The sequence below is a fragment of the Punica granatum genome, chromosome 5 (genome assembly GCF_007655135.1).
Source record: "Punica granatum isolate Tunisia-2019 chromosome 5, ASM765513v2, whole genome shotgun sequence".
Lineage (NCBI taxonomy): Eukaryota > Viridiplantae > Streptophyta > Magnoliopsida > Myrtales > Lythraceae > Punica > Punica granatum.
In genome coordinates, this window is record NC_045131.1 from 5,485,969 (window position 1) to 5,504,277 (window position 18,309).

Below are 18,309 nucleotides of genomic sequence, written 5' to 3' on the forward strand. Positions count from 1 at the left end.
TAATAATCATCATCATATAATTATAATTATAACCTTCAAAAAGGACTAGGCAACCTCCACCCCATTCCAATGACTGTGACTCATTTCTTAATTTATATGTCTTTTCGCTAATTAAATCTGTCCTGAAATTCCTCGTATTTCCTCTTGCCAAGCTTCTACTGCAATAGATTAATGAGAACATAACCACGATTAAAATAAACTTATTAGCAGAAAAAAAATAGATGTATTATTACAAAAGGTTTTGTTCCCATATGCATCGAGAAGAATTCCATTCAAGGATTTCCAAGTTGCCTGCAATCATTAGAAGCTCTATCACGCTAAATTATTTAAGGAAGCACCGATAATTAAGTCATCATTTTACAAATAATTATTTTCAAGCATGCAATTCATCAATAAGGTTTCTCAGGCATCTACCGAAAAAGAAATTAATATATTTCTATATATATATATGATCAACCGTATATATTGTCTTATAATTTCCACATATATTAATACGGAAAAATACATATATATTAATTATCTTCATTCAGCTCCGGCCCCAATTCTATGAAAAAATACATATATTTGATTATTTTATCATGTCAGTATCTTATTAAGCCACTTGATGATTTGAACAATACTAAAACTTACTTTTGAAAGTGTGAACCATGTAAGATTATTATTATTATTATTATTATTTTACTTTCTCGGAAACAATGTTAAAGCTCCTCCTTCCTTAGGTATGTTTCATTAGTTCTCACTGTACCGACGTTTCATATATAGTCCAATATTAATAATAAACTATATATATGTATATCTATATATATATATGTATGTCCTAATTTTACATCTCACTGGGGGGTCTATGTATGAAATCTTCGAAGCGAAAAGATTCGTGGTTTCTCTAATTATTTCGTCGTTATCAAATCAAGGCAATGGTGGTAGGCGACGAATTAATTTCGTTTTTGTTTGTGTGTGTGTTTTGGGTTGGGGGTGGTGGGGGGATGGAGATTATTTTTATTAAAGCTATGTCCTTTTTGTTGGTTTGATGAAGAAAACGAATTATCTGCTTTAAGCGCCATTATTCCACTAATTGCTTTCTTGGCGGGCGGTCCCTTAAGGATCACAGCTGATCTCTTGAGATTTAGACCCTTTTGATAATATAATATACGATGTAGTCGTCCATGCACAAAAACTGATTTAATTATTAATAACTAGTTGTTAATTATCTCGGATTATTAATTAATAGTCGACTTTTGCACGCACGTGCAATATGATGTTGAAATTGGACACCCCCATGATGAAGAGGATGTATAATTATAATCAGTGCATTATGTTTTTTTTTTTTTCCTTTCAGAATTGACAGTTTTCTATACCAAATCCCTTTAACTTTTATTTCACTTAAAGTGAGGACGCATATTGTGACCGTGAATGCTTTTGCTTTGAGCCTGACGTGAACATTCTAGAGCCACGATCTAGCTGAAGTGACCCTATATTAATTGCATACAAATGGTATGATACCAACTGCCATATTAATAAATTTTAGGATTGGGAAGAATTATTTTTGTTAAAGCTTTGTCTTTTTTGTTGGTTTGATGAAGAAAACCAAATATCTTCTTTAAGCGCCATTAGTCCGCTAATTGCTTTCTTGGCTGGCGGTCCCTTAAAGATCACAGTTGATCTCTTGAGATTTACACCATAATATACGAGCCTCTTATATGTAGTCGTCCATGCACAAAAACTGGTTTAATTATTAACAACTACTTGTTAATTAATCTCAGATTATTAATTAATCGTCGACTTTTGCATGCACGTGCTCCAATATGACGTTGAAATTGGACACCCCATGATGAAGAGGATGCATTATACAATTATAATCCATGCATTCTATTTTTCTTCTTTAAGAATGGACAGTTTTCTATACTAACTCCCTTTAACTTTTGTTTCACCTAAACTGAAATGTTTATTGTGACTATGAATGCTTTTGCTTTGAGCCTGATGCGGACATTCCGGAAGCCACGATCTAGCTGAAGTGACCCTATATTAATTGCATACAAATGATACGATACCGATTGCCATATTAATAATTTTTAGGATTTGGAAGAATTATTTTTATTAAAGCTTTGTCTTTTTGGTTGGTTAGTTAATCTCGGATTATTAATTAATCGTCGACTTTTGCATGCACGTGCTCCAATATGACGTTGAAATTGGACACCCCATGATGAAGAGGATGCATTATACAATTATAATCCATGCATTCTGTTTTTCTTCTTTAAGAATGAACAGTTTTTCATACTAACTCCCTTTAACTTTTATTTCACCTAAACTGAAATGTTTATTGTGACTATGAATGCTTTTGCTTTGAGCCTGATGCGGACATTCCGGAAGCCACGATCTAGCTGAAGTGACCCTTTATTAATTGCATACAAATGATACGATACCGATTGCCATATTAATAATTTTTAGGATTTGGAAGATTATTTTTATTAAAGCTTTGTCTTTTTTGTTGGTTAGTTAATCTCGGATTATTAATCGTCGACTTTTGCATGCACGTGCTCCAGTATGACGTTGAAATTGGACACCCCCATGATGAAGAAGAGTGTAGAGAGAGATGTAAGGCACTTGAGATGTAATAACTGATCACTGCTACTGTAGATTTTTTTTTTCCATTTTGGCTTTAATTCGATATAGTATATATAATAATCAATCAGTTGCCCGTTAAAAGCAAAAGGAAAAATGAATTTGAGTTCAAACAATGGTTTTGATGTATACTTAATAATACATACCCAACTTGGGTTTCTTAATGGTACGATGTAATCTTTCAAGGGCACATGATATGATGATAAGATATTGAGATGATATTTCCAGCATCTTTTGTGAGGAATCCTACTAGCCTTTTCATCCCCCAAATATACATGCGATTTATATAATATAAAGTACACATATACATATATATATGTGTGTGTGTATTCATATACTCACACAGTAATCGATACTGCTCGTGCAAATATAGTAAAAAAAAATAAAATATATATATATATATATATATAGCCTTCTTTTTTTTTCCCCCCTAATGATTCAGGGTTAATCCTGTGCCCCATCGACCCCTAAATCTCCCATGGAATCGGGTGCATGACATGCAAGATGGAGCATGTAAGGAGTGGCCTCCAAAACGTTTTGCAATAGGATGGGATTGATTCTGCGACTCTCATGTTATGCGGGGAATAAGAGACTTGCTCAACCACGCACACTAATTTTTGAAGGTTGTAATATGTATATACACTAGCACATGTTGAGATTTTTTGAAATAAAATATTTTGTCTGCGTCGCTTAAAGAAGAATGAGTATTTCAACGCAGTCATTTTTTATCATCTGTATTATTATATTCTAGTTTTTTGTCTTTCAGGTTAGAATATATGGGCGTCGAGCTTAAAATTGGATGATATGGTAAACATATTAGAAGTCGAGGTTTCGTGGTTGATTAGTAATAAATAGATTCCATACGTAAACCAGCATCATGATTGAAACAAAGTCAACAACAGTTCAATTATTCCACTGGGGAAAAAAAAACTGTATTTCACTTATCAGAAAAATCAACAATAGTCCAAACTCATCCCGACAAATTATTAGCGGACAATATATAACAGATAGAGAGATAGATAGACCGAACAATATATATATATATATATATATTATATAATAGATAGAATACAATAAATACCAGCTTCAGGCCACTTTCTTTTGGCAGCAGGGGAAGACTTTGCCCGTTGAAAAAGAAACAGCAATGGTTGTCACCTAATTAATTATTTTTTAATGAGGTTACGGAGTGTGTTCATCTTATTAATTGAGGGGAACTTCTCTTTTACTCCTAGTCATTAGTTATTGGGTGATTAATTATAGGGTGGATACCATTGACACCTCTTATAGGTTGTTAATATACCAACGACTTCCCCTCTTAAAAATTAACCAATCATCACCCTTGATTGTGCTAATGTGACATCTGAACACGTGCCACTTGTAAATTAGGTTGAAGTTGTAGGTTTTCCAATTTTTTATTTCAAAAATAAAAATATTTTTTTTTAAATTTGAAATAAAAGAGGGCAGGAGGAAACCAAAAGCTAGGGCTCTCCGTTGTCCATCTCCACCTTAAGTGAGGTCATCGGAGTGGTTAGAGGCCTTCGACAACCACACCTGGGGGAATGGTGGATAGTGGGGAAGCCCCCCACCATCGGTTTCGCCCCCATTGTCTCTTCTAGTTCACAAAGAGAATGTGGGGCAGAACTTGCAATGGGTCTCTCATGCCGGACACCTCCCATCTAGGTGAGTTCGTCAGGGGCATCGGAAGCCTCTGGCAACCATACTAGGGGGCGGGGTAGGATTTGCTCCCCAATTCTATCCTTTCAAAAATTCCAAAAGAGAGAGTGAGGGGCAAATCTGGCGATAGGAGCTCCCCACCGCCCATCGACCTCTCAAGTATGGTCGTTGAAGGCTTCCGATACCACTGGCAACTTCACCTTGGGGATAGTTGGCTAGCGGGGAAGCTCCTATCTAGTTCAATGCATTACTCTTTATTTAAAGTTTTAAAAAAATTTGAAATTAAAAATAATTTTAAGAGTTATCCCATTCGCATAATTTACAACAGATGCTCACTCAGCTATTATATCAGCAAAATTAGGGATGATAAAAGATCAATTTTAAAAGGAGGAAATATCATCGATAAATTAACAAATTATAGAGGGTGTGATGGTATATATATGATGTACAATTATATTGATTTCTAAAAGATTATAGTAGTCATAAGTATAAGAAATTTGACCTCATTGTTGAATACTACTGAAGGGACAAAAGATGGAATACGCTGCGGGAGGGAATCTCTGTGACATTTGAAAATCTTAGGAAGAAATCTGTATTACATCTGAAAATTTGGTGATGATTAAAATGATATGGATCGAATAAATAATCAATTATTAAAAGGATAAAATTGTTCATGATAGGAGAACAATCATGATAATATTTTTTAAAATTTTTTGAAATAAGAAAATAAAAAAGTCCTTCTAATATCACGTAATTCTCTCATAAAATAATTTGAGATCAATTTTATGAGAGAATTATATTTAAAGGAAAAGAATATAAAATATGTTGAAATTAATACTTTTATACAACTTTATCTATATATCCCTAGCGTAAAACTTGTCTACGATTCAGTAAATTATCTAATGATAACATTCAGTTTAGTAGTTTTATTCATAAAGGGAGCATATGTTAAAATGAAAACAAAAGAAAGAGAGAAGGTATTGATAATCAAAAGTAGGAAGATGGAAGAAAAGATGAGTCTAATTTGCAACAAATAAAAGAAAAAAATATAAAAAAGGAAAAGAATAGTAAAATGAGAAAAAATGAATATAAAGTTTCAAACACGGGAAAATGAATACAATTAGTCATGTCTCTACCATTACAACTTCGATAAACTTATGCTCACTTCTTATTTCTCTATTAATTTTTTTTAATTATGAAAAACTAAATTCAACAACATGAAGGATACATTATAGAGACGCTACTAAACTTGTGAAATTGTTGACGTGGTAAAATATTATTATACAAATCGAGATCGCTTATTGCATAATATTGGGAAATCGAAATTAAATGCCTCTAATATGTGAAAGGAACTTCTAACCAGATTCAGCTATTTGTGCTCTAAATTTGAGCTGAGACCCTTCATATTCTTTAAAAAACTATTAGTTTTCAAAATTTCAACTCAATAGGTCAAAAGAATTACTCTCATCAATACTAGGGAAAGTGTTTGTGCTTTGCCGTGGGTACAACTCAAATAATTTATTAAATATATGTAATATTAAGCAATTATTATTTCTTATACCCGCTTATTTATATAGGATTATAATAACTTAAAACAATAGATTTGTAATGTTTATGGATCTTCTCGTACGGATAAAATGGAAAATATTACCTGTAATTGAAAAAGTATGCATATAATATCTTTTTATACTTTGTTTAAATTTTATTTTTAATAGTTATAAAGCTATATTTTATTTTATTGGACCTTTTTCTCATCCGATATTTGTTAGGCTATTGAAATATATGAAAATAATTCATCTGATATTTTTAATAAGAAGTAAATAATTATGGCATATCGAGACTTATTATATAACTAGAGCGCGCAATGAAAAGTATATGGTACTTAAAATTACTTATGAACATTTGTGACTATAACAAAAGTATTAAATGAATTACCAAAAAAGCTTCATTATATTTAAAAACATATAAAATAAATTTAATTAATTAATTTCTAAAAAATATGAAAATCCCCCACTTAAGACCCACATTAGCATAGAACACAAAAAAAAACTTGAAATATGGTATTGTTGAGCCACTTTTTTGTTAAAAATGTATAACTTAATTTTTACTTATTCTAATGATGTATTATATAGCATTACCATTTTATATATTACGTTAAATAATCATTATTTTTTGTAAAAAAGTTGTTGCTATGATATATCGTTCTTTAATAATTTTTGTATTACCATGCATGGCAGGTATCTCGGGTCGAGTCCTGTGATTGGAGAAAATTCACGATCATGAGAAGTTTAATCCTTAGCTGGTCGACTTCACCTGAAAGATCAATCGAGCCTAGTGGACTTTCGAATATTATGTGGTACAACAAAAAATAAATAAATAAAAAGAGACTATTTAAATTGATGACCAATTGTTGAACTGAAAAATTGATGACAAATTGAGATAGATTTTCTATCAACGTGGGTTGGTTTTATGTGAGCCGACGCTTGTTATCATTAAGTAAATAATCGAATGCAAGTTTTGTTATTGGAGAAAATTCATGATCGGGAGAGGTTTATCTCTTCGTAGATCGACCTCTTTCGAATCTAGATTAATCAGATTTAGTAAATTTCATAATATCAAGTGGTACACATCCCGAAAAAATAAAAATTTATATAATTAAATTTAAACAAGAATTAAAATTATTAAAATATTTTTTAAAAAAGAATGGGTTGCGAGTGGGAAAAGCCCATCCACTCTCTCCCTTTGGGACCTATTTTCATTATCTTTTATAAAAATATCAGTATGACATCAACATCAGCATAAAAATTTTCACCAGCATGAACATTATTGTTTTATCAATAACTTTCCCATTTTACATATTAAAATTACAGCAAGACACCGTCATTTTCATCTCCATTCCATTTCTCTACCGTGTTTCCTCCTCCTACTTTCATTTTGTCTCTCTACATGGAGAGAGAAAAAGCATCGGATTCATCTCTCGCATCATCTAAATATGTACAAATATATCATGTCCTGCTATTTATTTTTTAATTAAAAAAATAAAATCGTGGAGCATAATAATATATCTCAACTTTCGGAGTCTCTAGCAAAATCATACTGGAACAGAGTTTACAGTAAGATTAACAAAATTAGTTTTATGCATATCATGCATTAAGTAAATTATTACAAAATCATATTAAAAGCTCAACAAAATTTGTGTAACACACACATATATATATATATATATTAATTTGGACTCATGACCTGTCATACAGGCTTTTGAAATATCTCTCAACTGTTTACTGATTGACTCTTCGAGTCTCCATGTAATTGTCCCTCAAAGTTCACTTTCATAGTATACTCTTTGGAGAGTATGCACTCTCTTTCACTTCAAGGGATGCTAGACCAAAGAAATTAATCAAATATATATAAATCAGAAAAAATAAATACACAAATCTAGAGGACTTATTAAATTCTCAAAAATACAGTAGTAATAATTTAGTTATTTTCTCACAAATAATTTAGATCTGGTAGTAATAAAATTTTAATAACAAAACAAAATTTCAAAAAAGAAATATAAGTTTCATATTTAAATGATGAAATTTTTACCATTCGCATATAAAATTAAATACTCATCAAACTGAAAAAAAAGAAACTAAATACATGAGTATTTTTAAAAGATAAATCACAACAATAATCCCCGGCATGTGAGGATAAATAAAGTGTCATTCTGCTGGCTTGATGGCGACCTCTCTACTTTAATCAATGATCATCTATGGCCCTTTGCCATCCTCGGAGGGTGACGAGGGTCCCTTATAAATCACAGGTGATTTCTTGAGATTAGGCATCCCTCAGATAGTATTAAGTGTCTCATCATGTATAACTTCATATGCACGAAAACTATTATTCATACCCTTGCAGTTAATTAATCTCGTATTGTTTTTTGGTAGGAATTAATCTCTTATTGTTAATTAATTGTCTTTCCCATGCATGCACGTGTTGATTTTTTTTTTGGTGGAACGCATGTGTTGAATTTAACAAACCTATGAAAAGTATCGGGTTGTTTCTTGCTATATATATATATACACGAGTTGTAAAGCCCGTACGATGCACATAATAAAATGTCATATTTTTCTTTGCTAATTTTATTATATAAAATATTTGTTATGGATTGTTGAAAATGGTGATTGACAATTGCACACTGAAAAAAATAGTTATTAACCATCACTAACAATATACTATTAGATATATATAATACTAACGGTAATTTAATTTCATAAATAAAATAAAGAAAAATTATATAAAAGAAGATAGTTTATGTAAGTCTTAAAAAATTCAACACTGTCAAGATTATGCATAAAAAATTAAAAAGAAAAATTTTATTTATGACAAGATGATTTTTTGTCTTCTATGATTCATATGATGTTATATTATGTCTTATGTTAACAAATACATAAAATTAGAGAACTCAAAAGTTCTATAAAAGTTTATATGTGAGAAAAAAGCAAAAAAATTGAAGAACTCACATTCAAAAATCCAATTATAAACGTACTAAAATAAACTCATGCATGCATGCAAAAAATTTAAAAATTAACTCTAGTGGTGGCATTATTTTGTAGATGTGGATTGGTCACAATTTATATGTGGTACCTCCGTTATTTATAACTTATCATACAAAATAAAATATAAATAACACATTATAACTTTATCCCCAAAAAAACATTATCTAATTTGCAATTTGAAAAGCAAATATATAACACATCAAATCTATGAAAATATTATCTAATTTTTTTTTTTTTAAAATGAACAATCCCATAAATATAAATATTTTTCAAAAAACTTAAAAAATTATTTTATAAGAAAAGCTCAAAAACTCAAGAAAATAATGATCGGTCCCACAAATATATATTTATACCTTTAAAAAATTTGAAAATAAAAAATAAAGAAAGATAATTTTTTTTGAAAATAAAGAATGGTATCGCAATTTTCATATATATATATATATATATATTTCTAAAAATTGAATTTTTTTTATAATAAAATAAAAAATAGAGAAAATTTCATTCAATAATGGAGCTTTTTGAGGCTATCTGACCAAGCTCACCATGCTATTGCTTTCATATATACTAGCCGTGGAGCTCGTGCGTTGCATGAGATATAACGTGAATCTTTCATATTTATAGTGTATAAAATATTGTTATAATTATTAAAAGTAATAATTTAAAAATCAATAACAAGATACTATATTACTATTATATATATAGGACTGATAATAATATTATTTTACGAATAAGATAACGAAAAAATTAGTACAAATAAAAGAGGAAAAATTGAAAAACTCATATCCACAAATTTGAAGAGTAATCATGCATGAAAAAAAAATTTCAACCACGTTACATCGTGGCAATACATCATGTCTTACGTTAACTATATATATAAATTGGAGAATCCGAAAATTTTATAAAAATTTACATGTTAAAAAAGTAAAAAGTTGAAGGACTCACCTTTATGCCTAGTAGTAGATGTACCAAAATAAGGCCACATGCGTATGAAAAACTAAAGAACTCACATATAGTGGTGGCAATATTTTTTCAGAGTCAAATCGGCACGTCTCTATTTATATATAGATAAACACATCATATCTATATCTATAAAAATATATATGATCTGTTTAATTTTTGAAAAGTAAATATGATCTTACATGATTTGTTTTATTGAGATTTTTTTATAAAATGTTTTTAATTTAAAAAATAAAAAATTGAGAAAATAATGATAGTTTCCATAAATCTATATCTATATCTATGTTTTGAAAAATTTAAAAATTCGTTTTCTAAAAACTGTTCAAAACATCAAAAAAAATAACGACAGTCGCACGAATATATATTTATATATTTTTAAAACTTTTAAAAAGTAAAAATTGAAAAAAAAATCATTTTATAAAAAAAGCTAAAAAAACGAGAATAATGACTGATTCCATAAATTTATATTTATATATTTTATAAAATTTAAAATTTAAAATTTTAAGATTGAAATGATCTTTTTCAAAGAAAGCTAGAAAATTTAGTAAATAATGATTGGTCCCATAAATTTACATCTATATATATTTAAAATTTTTAAAATAAAAAACTAAACAATTCGAGAAAAGTCCATTCAACAATCCGAGCATTCTGAGACCGTCTGGCCAGAGCACCACAATTCCACTTTATATTATATATATAGATATAGATTTGCATACATAATATTCTCGGTGAACTGCTATATATATATATATATATATATATACATACATACTTCAAACATTCTGCTGTTGCTTGGTGGATGGATATGGAAAGAATATTTGGCCCATGTTTTTACCAGAAAGGTTACATTTTTTTTTGTGAGCAAAGTTACCTTATTTGGGTTTGTTTCTTTTTGTACTGTTTACTTTTGATTTTGTCGTTTTCGTGAAAGTTATTTGAAAAGTTTATTTCGCCGCTTAATATGAGAAAATATCGATTAAATTTATAATATATATCGGCCAAAAAAATTTTACAATATATAAAAAAATAAGTATTAATCACTTGATTAATAACTAAAATTTTTCTTAATATTAACATTTTTCCATCGTTTCCCCACACAAATCAACCAGCTTTGAAGCAGTACATACAGCAAGAAGTTATTGGGACGGTGGGCTAGGTTTTTCAAATTAGTTTATGTATAAGTTCATAAAGATTACGAAATTAAGATCAATTTCTTGGTCGATTTTATATACTGTAAAACTTTTCGATCTCTACCTGTACAAGAAACAATAACTTCCTCATCTCCATATTGTCTATGAACTGCAAAAATGAGATGCCAATGTTACTTGAAGTTTTGATCGATTTAACATGTCAAATATTATCAGGTGCATTTCACATGAAATCACATGACACACAATGCACGTTTCATTGTCTCAACTAGTTTAGTCGGATGAAATAGAGGCCAGGCAACTATATTATGGATATGGAGATGTCCCCCCCGTGCCCAATTAATGTAAACATGTAGTGTTCCACCACATAAGACAAAGGAAATATATATATATATATGGTTTAGAATATTTGACACTTATTTTTTTAAAATTAAATCTCATATTCGAATCTTATGAATATAAACAATTTATAATCGGGAGAGTTTTACTCTTAGTGGACGAATTTGGCTTGAATATGGAGCTTTCAAATGTGAGGTGGTGCACAAAAGAAGTGTATATGTACATATGGTAATTGGTGAAAGAAATAACCGTATATTTTTCAGGTAATTCTTTTTTTATTGATTATTTTTCTAGGTAATGACAAACATAGAAATGACTGGATATGCATGAGTCAAATTATTGGAGATATAATAATCCACCGAAAAAAAGAAATTATTGTGCATGAGTCAAATTATATTCTTTCAATCTTGAAAGCCCTCCCGTACGGGTTAAGCGGGGTCCATTCTCTATTTAACTTTTCTGGGCAAACGATTCTACGTGGGAAATTGGTCAAAAAGCAAAGGATTTTTGCCATGTATTCAAAAAAAAAAAAAACAGACTCATGCTATATCGATGATCTTATCGAACTATAAGCAAATGTTGAGAAGAGGACGTTCAATAATGCGGTCGAGCACTTCCATTAATGGAGAATTAAGGATTTTTGAATTCAACACTTATAATAAAAACTAATTATAGCTTCTTTTTTTTATCATTCTTTCATTTTATTTCGCTTCATACTCACGTACACTCTTTACGCTTCTCTTTCTAAAGCTCTTTGGATTGCGCTTCTTATTAAGTTCAAATAGTGGATTAGGTGAATCCTCAACTCCCTTTTTTCTTTTTCATAGAATGTTATGTTATACTCAATAATTTATTTGTAAATATTAATTTATTGGCAACTTTAATTTCAGATATTTCAATATCTTTTCTATTTATTTATATTCAGATATATGAAATCTAGACATGTCCAAGCCTCACTCGCAATAATTCAATCGCAGGAGCGATGATCTACCAATTGAGCTATATACCTCCGAACCAATTGGAAATGCTCGAAGGAATTATGCTTCTTTTATTATTTTTCTTACCTGTAGGAATTTATTAGTTTCCTTCTACCCCCAAAGAAGAAAAACAGTATATAGGGGTTTGTTAGTTGTAATATAATATGATAAATTCTCTTAGTTTCCGAAATACACAATGTGGCATAGGTCTCAAATGATGTTCAACAATCGTACTACAAGATTTTTCAGGTACGTGGTTATGGAGCGGTGTATTGTAACACTGAATAGTAGAATTTATATTTTATAAATATATATATATATATATGTAAATAGACCTTTTTTTTTGTTAATGCTACTAAAACATACAAATTACCCTAAGAATAATAATATTAATCTATAAATGTAATGACTAATGTACTGATAATTATTCTAACTAATCTATAAGGATGACAAATAAATACTATTGGTTGTTGGTATATTTTCCACTGAAAGATTAAATAGTCATGTATATATTGTATAGGATTTCAAAAAAAAAAAAATTTGCAAGCCATACTTCTAGAAACATGTGGTCATACAATATGTATTACAAAAGAACATTTGAAAATGAGGATATCACAAAATAGTAAACTATTTAAGAAAAAATATATATACGTATACAACCTCATACAAAGCACGGGATAGAACGCCATTTGGTCTCTAATTACTTGGATTTGCTGGGCGGTTTCTCTTCAAGGTCTTGAGCTGGGACTGTGAGGTATCATGTGGGCCCAACTCCCAGCCGGGCTTTATAATGAGCTTTAATGGGCCTCCAGCCCAAATCAAGCAGCTCAGACCCTCCTGGTCTAAGTCTACTAGTTAAGCCCATGTTATTTCTGCTCTATATAATGAAATAAAGTTAACATTTTTTTATTATTATTATTATTATTTTTTATGAATAAGCGACTCGCTTAGACCCCTTACGACGCGAACCGCTCTTCAAGGAATGCGCAAAATCATCCAACTTCGTATTACTCGAGCGATTACTGAATTATCATAAGTTGATCTATCGCTTCATCTGCAAGACTGCAAATGAGAAATGGACTTTGAAATGGGAAAAATTATCGACCTTTTAATTGAAGAGAGAGAGAGAGAGAGAGAGTGCATACAAGAGAAGTTGACCAAGATAGAAAGGCAGCTTTGCTGGTGGGGAATAAGGCGGTCGGATGGTGCCAAACTCCCTGTCCTGTCCCACCTCGCCCCTACTACCGTTCCGAATTTCATCCCCTTGTTGTCATTGGATGGAAAGGTTCGATTTTTCTCCACCTTATTCCTACTTTTCTCTCATCAGCTAATCAAGAAGATCAAACCCACTGAACAATAATTTAAAAAAAATCCAAATTTGCAGTGAAGGTCTTCCAAGGAAAGCCGCCATCTTTGATCTCATTCCCTCTCTCTCACTCACTTTTCTATCACATCCCTTCCTTTGAGCACACACTTCTGCTGCCCTTTTTATCCTGTTTATTTATTCTTAATGAGTCTACCACATTGTTCTTCACAGCTCTGGGCTGATATATAGTTTGGGTTTTCTCTCCAGCCTTGTCTTTGACTTGGGGTGCTTTGTTTCCATGAATACAAAGGTACGTATTTGATCAAATGCCTCTGAGGGAGGCGAGTTGGGAGATCTTTCTTGTGCTTGTCTGCAAGTTTCGTTTTTGGATTAATTCAGTGCTAAGGAAGGAATTACTGGGCGATGCTCTTTAGGAAACCCCCCTCCGTTGTTGCTTCCTTCGATTTTGTTGCAGAGGTTCTCTCTATGAGCTCAGCATTTGTCGTGGAAGCTGTCATGAACGAATGGGTGTTGGCAATTCTGCTCTGTTGTTGGGTACTCTGCCCCTCTGCACTCGCAGGTACTACTCTACTGCAGCATTTCTTTCTTTCGCTGTTTTGTTTTCATGCTCTGCACGAAATGCATAGGCAGAACATGAAGCAAGTTCGGCGTGAAAATGGAACGCTGATCGGGCTGTATTTCAGATAAAGTTTTGTTCAAAGGAAACAATGAAGTATGTCCTTTGTATTTTCCAAAATTGAAAAGATAGAAGAAAGTGATTCAAAATGGGAGTTTGATGCATGAAAGTTACGGAGTGAAAAACTTATGTTATATGAATGTACTCGCGTTATATGAAAGTACATTTAAGTGCTTTTACCACCTCCATTTTGCATATCTGATCATCATAAATGATAGGTTGAAATTAGATTGGCCAGCACAATTATGTAACTTGACTTAATGCATAATGCCTTTTACCAAACACTAAAGATTGGCTCTTATTCGATTCGATGTTGTGATTGGGATTGAAGTGGAGGGCATCCATGGGGATGGTAAAGTGAGGGGAGTCAACTTGGGAGGGTGGCTAGTTGTGGAGGGTTGGATTAAGCCTTCTCTTTTCGATAACATCCCCAATGGAGATATGCTGGTGAGCTCAAACTTCTCCCATTATTTTTTTGCTCTTCCCTCCCTCAAATTCAGACCCAACTTTCAGATTTTTCTTGTACTGCGATTTGATTAGTTATTGCTATGTTGATGGGTAGGACGGGACCCAGGTTCAGTTTAAGTCATCCACTTTGCAAAAGTATGTTTGTGCTGAAAATGGTGGCGGCATGGCCGTTACAGTCAGCAGGGATGCTGCATCTTCATGGGAAACCTTCACGGTGAGCAAAAAAGTGACCAATTCTTTATACGCATCGTGCAACTTTCTTTTGATCGTGTATTGGAATATAATGCAGTCGTCTTTTCCAAAAGTTTTAGTGAGCATTTAGATGGGACTGTGACCTATTTAACTTTATGAAGGTTCTCTTGGATTACCTTTCCTGCTATCACTTTGAAAAGATGCTCTGATTAAAGAGAAGCCACCATTGATATGGGTATACTTTTTCGGGCTCAAGTATCTGTTATTCCACCTTCTTCATAGGTCTCTGTCACAGTGGTTGATCTTTGGAAGTCATTCCTATTGTGTGTGAATTGCAATATTCGTTCTTTTGGTATTTCTGTTAGAAGTTCCTTATACAACTGAGAGGGTTTTACAACTACAAGGAATTCAAAAATTTGTAATTACTCTGCTTTTATGCCTCTGCACGTGCAGTTATGGAGAGTCTCAGAATCGGAATTCCAATTCCGCTCCTCGCTCGGCCAATTCTTAACGTGTGATGGTGGTGAAGGGTGTGTTGTTGCTGCCACGGCCCAATCTCCATCAACAAGTGAAACATTTTTCATTGAAAGAAACAACAGTAGAGTACATGTTAAACTTGCCAATGGTGTTTATCTGCAGGTACATTTGCGTACCACTTATTTCTTTTTGTTTCTCTCCCCTCGTGGGAAATGGTAATCCAACCCAATAAGTCGTGAGCTACTTGTACTCGTTAATTTGTTAAGTTTTTGAAATCTTTTTACCTATGATGGTCGATATAACAAGCATATTAGAATACAATCATTGTTTAGGCTACTAAGGAAAATCAGCTCACGGCGGACTTTCCTGGGCAACCAGAATGGGATGACAATGCTGCTACATTTTTAATGACAATTGCAGCCAACAATTTGCATGGAGATTACCAGCTCGCAAATGGATATGGTCATAGCAAAGCAAAGGAGGTTCTGCAGGTAACTCTATTCTCTAAAAGTTCATTTTTCAATGCGTTAAATTCTGTTTGACATTTTGTTTAACAGCCTCCAAGTCCAATTACTATAACATGATGCTAAGGTTCGTGCTAAACTGTTTTCACTCAGCATGACATCTTAAAACGTTAGGGTCTTTTTTATCCTGGAAGACTTGGAAACTTATCGATTTCTCTTCTAGAAAAGAACGAGGAAAGAATGGGTCAGATTTTTTGGATGTGTATGTGTCAGATTACACTTCTCAAGATGTTATTTTTCTCACAAGAAAAGGAACATAAAAAGAAAAGGGGAGACTTTACTGAAGGAGCATGTCTTGGAACAAAAAGCATAACCGTATCAGTGAAATTTACCCTTTTTACTCGTGCGAATTGTAAGATGAATATCAGACACAGTTTTGCTTTGTCAAACCGCAGGAACATCGGAACACTTTTATCACAATAGAAGATTTCAACTTTCTATATAGGCAAGGGATAAATACTGTGAGGATTCCTGTTGGCTGGTGGATTGCTTTTGATCCTAACCCTCCAGCCCCATTCATCGGGGGCAGTTTAGAAGCTCTTGACAATGCATTCTCCTGGGCAGTGTGGGTTCTGCTGCTAACTTAACATTTTCCTATTGGTGATTTGAAATATTTGCAAATTCCATTTAACACGTTTTTGAAAAAAAAAAACTACTTTGGTGCAGAGACTATGACATAAAGTGCATAATTGACCTGCATGCAGCACCGGGATCACAAAATGGTATGGAACACAGTGCTAGTAGGGATGGGTGGACTGGGTGGTCCAATTCTTCGGATTACATCTCGAAGACACTGAATGTAATAGATTTCCTAGCCAAAAGGTACTCTTATCAGTGCTTTTGGAGATTAAACAAGCATATTCATCCAATCTTTTTGGGCATCTGGCGGATATCAAACGTGCCAGGCATGCCTGGAGTTCACATTCTCGAGCTTTCTGCTTTCATTTTGTTAATTGTTTTGAGCATGTGTGATTAGCCTCGATTGTTTCCTAATTTTCTAGAAAACCAAACAAATTCTTCCAAAATCCAGTAGAGCTTTTCCTTTAGTATGGACAAAATTTATTTCTTGCTTTCTCAGATATGGAAGACATCCTGCGCTGCTTGGGATCGAGCTACTGAATGAGCCATCAGCTGCTACGGTTCCATTGGACACCCTCGTGTCATACTACAAGAAGGGATATGACATTGTACGGAAGTACACCTCGAGTGCGTATGTGATCCTATGCCAGAGGATCGGGAATGCAGACCCTTTGGAACTGTACCAGGCGAACATGTGGTCCCATAATGTGGTGGTGGACCTGCATTACTACAATCTCTTCGACACGTTCTTCGCCAACTTGAGCAGCGTGGATAACATTGAGTTCATATACAAAAGCAGGGAGCCGCAGTTGCGGGCCCTCAACAGCGCAAACGGCCCCCTTGTATTCATTGGTCAGTGAAGTTACTTCTTCCAACTACACCCAAAAGAATGATAGTGAACTAACTCATTTTTACTCTTGGTTGCAAAAAACTGTCATGGGTTTCCCTTGTCCTTCACATGAGAAAACAAAGAAGTTGATTGACGCCACAAGTTATGAAGAGAATCAACAACTTCGATCTCTTATTCATGCCTTGGAAAAGCGACATCCTATTTCAATAGCGGAACAACATCTTATATCTAGACGGGGATTTCAATAGCAATTAGTTACTTTCTTACCAGTTCAATCGACCTGATGATATTCACTGCTCATAGTCCCATAATTCCATTCTTTGATCAGGGGAGTGGGTGAATGAGTGGAACGTGAAAAGTGGGTCGCAGGCAGAGTACCTAAACTTTGGAAAGGCCCAGTTGGAAGTCTACGACGTGGCGTCGTTCGGGTGGGCTTATTGGACTCTCAAGAATGACATGAAGCACTGGGACTTTGAGTGGAACATCAAGAACAATTATCTCCCATTTGGTGAGTTCTGATGTCCACAATCTGATAAAAAACCTGAAAGTTTTGCCGTTTATATCGGTAAAATAGCATTGGCAGCTTGGGCCGCATCAACATGAAGTAACAAACTTATCTAGAAAACAGGTCATAACATTCAATTCCACCCTATATATGTCCATCAAGATTCTATCTTCTGTTTATGTTCATGAACCATGCAGGAAACTCGGCCAATATAGAAAGGGCCCAACGGTTGATTTTGCTTGGACTTGTTGCATGCTTCTCTCTTCTCGAACATCTATTATGAGAATAAACCTCGGATTGTGCCACAATTACAGTTCGAGACACAGAGAGAGAGAGAGAGAGAGAGCGATACATAATATGGCGGTTTTTTTTTCTCAGGCCTCTTTTTTGAGCTATTTCTTTGAAATTTATGTCCCCAGTTAGCATATAATCCAGTTTGGGGGCTGAAATTGATTC

General features: G+C 32.9%; 1 protein-coding gene across 7 annotated transcripts; it reads left to right on the forward strand.

Moving 5' to 3' along the window:
• Positions 1-13,435: 13,435 nt before the first annotated feature.
• Positions 13,436-18,158, forward strand: LOC116207594 (glucan 1,3-beta-glucosidase A-like). 7 transcript variants are annotated; one of them, XM_031540613.1, is made up of 11 exons: positions 13,444-13,540; positions 13,829-13,871; positions 14,037-14,141; positions 14,590-14,705; positions 14,821-14,940; positions 15,372-15,557; positions 15,728-15,886; positions 16,315-16,484; positions 16,586-16,741; positions 16,998-17,350; positions 17,677-18,158. In XM_031540613.1, the coding sequence occupies exons 3-11, from the start codon at positions 14,048-14,050 to the stop codon at positions 17,865-17,867; spliced, it is 1,545 nt and encodes a 514-aa protein (XP_031396473.1). In that variant the 5' UTR covers positions 13,444-13,540; positions 13,829-13,871; positions 14,037-14,047; the 3' UTR covers positions 17,868-18,158. The 7 variants fall into 7 exon arrangements, with proteins under 7 accessions (XP_031396469.1, XP_031396473.1, XP_031396472.1 ...); XM_031540612.1 differs by having other exon boundaries at positions 13,522-13,540; positions 13,793-13,871; XM_031540611.1 differs by having other exon boundaries at positions 13,526-13,540; positions 13,793-13,871; positions 13,996-14,141.
• Positions 18,159-18,309: the final 151 nt, after the last annotated feature.